At 27.2% G+C, this 7,153-nt stretch overlaps 1 protein-coding gene and 1 long non-coding RNA gene across 3 annotated transcripts; one reads left to right on the plus strand and one right to left on the minus strand.

Annotated features, from left to right (window-relative positions):
• The first annotated feature begins 76 nt into the window (after positions 1 to 76).
• Positions 77 to 2,387, plus strand: LOC124952160. Of its 2 annotated transcripts, XM_047501606.1 has the most exons (6): positions 77 to 547; positions 706 to 845; positions 997 to 1,115; positions 1,193 to 1,206; positions 1,294 to 1,341; positions 1,444 to 2,387. In XM_047501606.1, the coding sequence occupies exons 1-6, from the start codon at positions 541 to 543 to the stop codon at positions 1,929 to 1,931; spliced, it is 816 nt and encodes a 271-aa protein (XP_047357562.1). In that variant the 5' UTR covers positions 77 to 540; the 3' UTR covers positions 1,932 to 2,387. The 2 variants fall into 2 exon arrangements, with proteins under 2 accessions (XP_047357562.1, XP_047357561.1); XM_047501605.1 differs by having other exon boundaries at positions 84 to 547; positions 1,193 to 1,341; positions 1,444 to 2,380.
• LOC124952161 lies at positions 2,114 to 4,618 on the minus strand. The gene is made up of 4 exons (XR_007101835.1): positions 4,397 to 4,618; positions 4,027 to 4,149; positions 3,528 to 3,626; positions 2,114 to 3,455 (listed from the first exon to the last, which is right to left on the minus strand). It is a non-coding gene; the product is annotated as an uncharacterized LOC124952161 (long non-coding RNA).
• Between the last annotated feature and the right edge of the window lie 2,535 nt (positions 4,619 to 7,153).

The raw sequence follows: 7,153 nt of genomic DNA on the forward strand, positions 1-7,153 counted from the left end.
CCTATTCAAAATGTTCTACAGCGCCTCTAGCGGCGAACTTATGAATCTTAAATCTTAATATCAATAAAAAAACATTAAAAAACGAAATAATCTTTAAGAATATAAATATAATATACATCTATTATTTCAGTTATTATTTAAATAATGTTTCATTTAAATATTAGGAATTATAATATTATTATAATTCCTCAAAAATGGCAGTATTCAAAGATCGTATAGAGCTTGCATAGTACCAGCTGACAGCAATGGTCGTCAACAAATACATGTCATTCCACAACTGTCACACAGTGTGTGGAATGTAAGGATCAACCATATGGATATAGCTTGTCCGAGCATGTCGTATTACGATTAAAAAATATTTAAAAATTCCTTTAAATTTACAATCTGTCATAAATGTTTACCTTTCGTTTCTTATAATTTAATAAATTTCATTTTTAATAAAAATTATTGTAATTAGAAAATTGTATTTACATCACATTAAAAAATTCAATAAAAGTTCTGATAGATCTAATAATTGTTTTAGTGTTCCTCAAGTTTATAATGTCAGGTAGGTTAATATTGTATATTTAAAAAGAAACACATGATAAAAAAAGTATATATAACATATTAAATATAAAAGTTAATTTTATCATCATTTTGGACTAATGTAAGTCATTTTAATATAAATATTTTGATGTTAAATAACAGTATGACTCTATTTTTTAGTATCAATTAGTACACTAGATAGTATGAATTATTGTTATTTTCCTATTACGAAATCTCATATTAAATTGCGAGTGAAAGCTAATCATGATGCCAGAATTTCTCTTAGAACTCATTTGGGAGATGATTCAAATGTATATGAAGTAAGTTTAAAATAAATAACATATTTGTGGACTTTATATTTGATATTTAATTTAATTTCTATCCAAATAAAAAATGAATTTATTAAGTTTAGTATTTATTTTATATTAAATTTAAATAATTTGAATATTTAATATAGCATTTTTACTTTAGATTATTCTTGGTGCATGGGGAAATACCATGTCGGCTATAAGGAGAAATAATGTAGAACCAGATGTAGCTGAAGCAGAAACTATAGATATATGTGGAGATAATTGTAATATTTGGATACAGTAAGTTTTTTATCTAAAGATAAACAAATAAGTAATGTTTTATTAATAAAATTAGTTGACAATTTATATATCTGTAGGTGGTCTTGTGATGGTATGTTAAGCGTAGGTCGAGAGGATATAGAATGTGAAACTTTAATGACATTTAAAGATAAAAATCCATTTGTTATCAATTATATAGGATTTAGTACAACTTGGGGTGCGACAGGAGAATGGACTATAATGAATGGTGAGTGGAGAGTTATGTATAGCAATGTATTTAAAAATAAAATATAATTTTTGTTCTCTCCATGAAGGTATGTAAAATGTATAATATAATTATTTTTTTTAGAATACAAATTTACATCACGTGCTATCAGACAACAACTTACCGATACATGTCATTTATGGTTTGACTTTAACAACACATTAAATTTTCCGCTAAATGCAGCTATGGCTTCTGAAGACGGATTATATATCGGACGTGCACATCATAAAGATTCTGTAACACCTGGTGGTATAAAGAATAATGTTTGTACTTTAGCATGGGGAGGAACAACTCATGACAAAAAAGAATTTCAAGTGTTATGCATTAAAAACATTCACTGGGTAAAATCATGGGAGGGTAGTGTTCCTTTGTATGCTCTTCCTGCTGGTGAAACAGAAGATGGTTGTGCTCTTTTTATTGGTAGAGTTTTGCATGAAGGAGTGTATTATGTAGGAAAAATACAACCAAATCATCAAGTATGCTATATACCAGTTAATGGACAAGAAATGCCTTGTTTGGAATACGAGACCTTGATAATACATAATTATATCATAGAACATATAGGAAGATAAATACTTGTTAAATATGGAAGATATTCGTTTACATCGACTGTATATTATATTTTGTGCATTCTATACCTCAGTACTATAAAATATTTGTAAATGAATATAGAAATTAGGAAAATTATAATAAGCTATATGTTATGTCATAATTTATAATTACATAATCTAGACATTCATATATTTCTTAATATCTTTCTGCTATAAGCTGCAAATTTATTAAACAAAAAAATATATCGCTATTGGAATGATAAATGCGAATATGATGCTCTGTAATCGTAATATTCTGTAAACTGTTCGTACCTTATACGGTGATAGTAATTTGTTTTGGACTGATAATGATAAAATGCTAATTATTTTTAGGATTATATATATGTATGTATGTATGTGTGTATAGTAGATAAGTAAAAAAGCGAATGTTACAAAAAGAGAAATAAAATAATATTCTTTGATCATTATAAAATCGTACCGTCTATTATAACTCCACAAATTTATTCAAAATAAAAATAATGCTTATATGAATTTCGAAATATTATAATCGAGCTTTACATCATCTCTGGTTTTACAATAATTTACGTCAATAATTAGTACAGACATAATTTTTGAATAATTTTGATGAACAAACTCTCATATTAAAAATAAATGGTCAAGTGAAGACATAGCTTTTTCGTAATTTTGAAGAAGCTTTATTTTCTTTGAAAAAGATCGTGCTTAAAAATGGTATTTTTTTCGAAAATGTTTATGCACAAAAATATGCATAATAAAATATAAATTCTTGTCTTAAACCTTCATCTTTAAAATGTGACTTTGTTTATCTAAATCGTTCAACAATTACGCCTTGATGTTTTCGATATTTTTCATGAAAAAACGTTTTATGTAGTAATTAATGTGACTAAATATTTCTGGAATAGCTGATAGTTCACAATAAAAATGACTAAGAATTACTGAAACATCATATTAAAAATTTGCACGGAGTACAAAGGATTAATACATATGATAATTAGTACATAAATTTGCGAATTTAAAGAAATTATTTTTGAATTTAATTATATCTTATCTATTTGCCTGTAGAAATATTATTAGCAATGTAAAGTATTAGTATTTTAATATTTAATTAGAATTAGATTGAAGGGATTTTGAAAATAGATTGAGATATGCAGCTATTCATTCAGTAGTACTTGCATTACGTGATTTACAATTAGATTTCAATATATTGCAAGTATTACCGATTCAGGTCTCATTACGTGGAAATTGCTACATGTGGAAACCCACAAGCTAACAGTGATTCTACTTTAAAATCCGCGTTCACAAGCTAATCTAATCAAATTTTCGAGCAAATAAAACGAAGTCCCCTATAAGACTTTTAATCGCGTCTGCGAATATCCCCGCCTATGTCCACTGATATGCGCGCATGTTCTTCCTTATCCTTCCCGTATTTCCGCGTAAAAATCGATGGTGAATCGAACCATTCGACAATACGTCGAACTCATTCGATTGCAAATGAATCTACATCTATTGATGATCCCTTGATGATTACTGGAAAAGAAGACGAAAAAGAGAAGAAATATGAGATAAAAAGAGAGCCGGATAAAGCCGATTTTTTCCTACTGAAAAAAGGAAATCCGCCTAAGGCCCCTCCCAAAGGCCCATTTTAAGAGTTCCACCCGATGCTCTTTTCCTCGATGATCCTTCCCTCGATGATATAGCCTGAAAAGAAGAGTGGAAAGAGGAAATAAAATAGAATAGTAGAGAAGAAATTTAGTAGTAAAGAAAAGAAGATTAGTTAAAGAAAAACAAAAGAAGTGTAGAAAGAGAAAAAAAATTGATAAAGAAGGGGAAGGGTAAAAAAGAAAGTCGGCATGTTGAATGATCTTTCCCTAGATGATCTAATCTGAAAAAAAAGGAGAAAGAGAAAATAGAAAAGAATAGTGAGAGATGAAATTTAACAGAAAAGAGAAGAAGAAAAGAAGAAGAGAAAAAGAATAAAAGAAAACCGTGCGCACGTGTGCGAGAAGGATAGAACTCGGAATAAACTGTGGACATTTCAAATATCATTCTAGCAAGCAAAATTAGAATAAAAATTGATTGAAATTGAGTTCGATATTACCTACTGAAAGAAGGAGACCCATCTGAGAGTTCATACTGAAAAGCTCTTCCCGAGGCTCCCACCCAAAAGATTTATTCGATGCTAAGCCCGCACATGGGCCCAATCCATACGTTCCATCCGAAACTTATAAATAATAATTAATAAGAATAAATATGAATAACAGTGGACGTAAGTGCAATAGAAAAGTTTTCTATGCGTTTGTCTAATAAATTATTTTAGAATTTCCATTATATTTAATGATTTATCTATCGAAGTATTAATAGCAATATAAAATGTAATTAATAGCAATATAAATTTAACGTTTAGATACAATTAGAAAGAAAAGATTTTGGAAAAGCATTAAAATATGTAGCCATTTGGTCGGTAATACTTAATATCTCCTATAAAATTTCGATATATCGTAAATCGGCTCATGTTTTATCAGTATGAGTTGCTGCATTTGGACATCCATAGGCAGACGAGAATTCTACTCTAAAATCCGCATTCCCGTGAAGACATGAACTTAACATCAATTCAAATCTCAATTAAATATTAGTAAAATAATTTTATTTTTTAATTATTCCTTTCCGAATAGGCGATACCACGAACTGGAACTAGCTGGAAAGAAATAAGAGAAGTAAAAACAATATATATATGAAAGATTTATTATGAAAAGAATTATATGTGAAAGATAATTCTTGAATTTTTTAATTTAATTCAAGATCTTGAATAATTTAATCTTGAATAATTTAATTTAATTCAAGAGAAGTAAAAAAAAATGAAAAATTCTGAATACAGATCTAAAGAAATATTATTTTCTCTAAAAGAAATATTATATTAATAATGCGTGGCAAAATTTGAAGAACTTGGCATACATCCCGTTCTGTTTATTTCAGTTCCATGTACATCTTCATTCAGTGCCTTTTTAGTGCTCTCTATAATTGCCATATCTTACATGTTTCGTAATTATGACTTTAAACTTAATAGAAATAAGAAATATAATATTTATGAAAAATAAAAGTATGAATTTAATTTAACTTTAAGACAAAAGAACAAAATGAAAAATGTATAAAACTCGATTTTAATAATAAAAATACAAAATATTAAATAATCCTACTGTATGCGGGCAAACTGGGACCTTGGCACACTTCTTTGTGTGCTCGTTTCAGCTTCCAGTGCACGTTGATTCAATGCACTTTCAGTGATCCTCATAATTGACATATCTTATACGTTTCATAGATATATGACTTTAATATAGAATTCGATTTTATTAAAATAAAATTATGAATTTAATTGAACTTCAGAAAAAAAATGTGCAAAATTTATCACCCGATTTTAACGTAAAACTTGATTTTATTAAAAATAAAATTATGAATTTAATTGAACATTAGAAAAGAGAAAATATGCAAAATTTTATGTCTCGATTTTAATAATTAAAATGCATAAAATATGAAATAATTCTATTCGCATATATAAAACCGCAGGCAGTATATTACGTCATCCCAGTTTTTCAAATTTACGCACTTATACCCATCACCATAAGAACATTTTGAGTGACAACATGGTAAAATTAAAATATGACTAAGAACCATTTTCGAAAGTTTCTAATGAACTTTTGAAAATAACTCAATAATCTAATAATTGTTCTCTTGAGTTACAGTTTATGGGGATCTCTTCAACATATAATCTCTTCTTTGCTTTGTCCCCCTAATCTAATCGATTATCACTCAAAAACTGTAACGACAAAATTTGATTCCAAATTTTTAAATATGGAAGAGAATACTAACACAATTTTAACGTATCTGAAAAGTATAAATCTTATTCTTTTGGATAGAAATTGATTATTACCATTTCGAGAGATACCTTTACACAGCGTAGGAGAAATTAAAATTAGTATATTAATTGCTAAAAATCCTGAACTAAAAATTTATTATCTATGTTTACGGAATATGACTCTACAAATCTCTTTGTTTTTTAACAAATACTCTACTCGATTTTTCTCTTACAAAAGCAATAACTCTATTGAGACTTTTCTTTTGTCAATTAAATTGATATTTAATTGACAAATATTTAATTAATAGTTATTTAAAAATATAAAGTAAATCCTTGGACGATCCTTCTTACAAGTGAGTATTTTTATTATTATAAGAATAATATATTTAACAACTCTAACGATTACATTGCATGGAGTTGATATAAAAACATTTGTTGATTAAATTGCAAAATGCCAACGCTACTTTCGACGTTCAAAATTTATCGCCAATTCAAAATTTAAGTCTAATGCAAAAAAAATTAAAATTATTTTACGTTTTTCACGCGTTAACGTCGTTTTAACGTTTAGGCGAATGTAACATTATTTAAATATTATTTTATTGTATTCCTTGTATATTAGAGACTGTTTAAATAATTGAAAAATTATCGAAAGTATTAATTTATAAGTTTTCACGTTTAGAAAGAAAGAGTTTCGATCTTCACGCATCAGAATTCAAAAGGGAACTAACACGGTAATCATTAAAGTTAATTAAAAGACCATTTATGTTTACATTGCACAAGGCCAATCATCTCCAGATAAAAATTTTAAAGGATTAAAATCTTATATTAAAAAATTATTTTAAGTTTCTCATGCTTCTTATCTTTGTGACATTTTTTCTGATATTAAACTTTACGATATGGAAATTAATAGTAGGTGTACGAGCTTCTCTTTTGTCGCAAATTTCGAAGGAGCGTTACAATATAAAACTTTTTCTACACGAAAAACATCGAAAACAACATTTACGCCAATAATAAGAGAACATGCGTAATTCTTGACCAATTTTGATGGGCAAGATTTCATTTAAAAAATGAAGGTTTTGTTTAGGATATGTCTTTTTCGAATTTTTGAAAAAGCTTTTTATTTGTGCATGAACTATTCTCGAAAAATACCATTTTTTAACACGATTTTTTTTAAAGAAAAAACTATATAAGTTTATTAAGTTTATTTTTTAATGAAGCTATATAAAGTTATATAAGTTTAACTAGAAAAAAAAAAATATAACATTTGTACAATTAACAAACACTTCTCAGTTAATCTATCTAAAGAAATATAATCTATCATATAGTTTTTTCTTGCTTTTGTCTGATATATTACTATCTTTGCTATATATAAAAA

Source organism: Vespa velutina, chromosome 10 (genome assembly GCF_912470025.1).
Source record: "Vespa velutina chromosome 10, iVesVel2.1, whole genome shotgun sequence".
NCBI classification, from domain to species: domain Eukaryota; kingdom Metazoa; phylum Arthropoda; class Insecta; order Hymenoptera; family Vespidae; genus Vespa; species Vespa velutina.

Coding starts and splice junctions, on each gene's coding strand:
- LOC124952160 (XM_047501605.1), top strand. Junction 846..996: donor ATGATTCAAATGTATATGAA/GTAAGTTTAAAA, acceptor TTTTTACTTTAG/ATTATTCTTGGTGCATGGGG. Junction 1,342..1,443: donor AGAATGGACTATAATGAATG/GTGAGTGGAGAG, acceptor TATTTTTTTTAG/AATACAAATTTACATCACGT.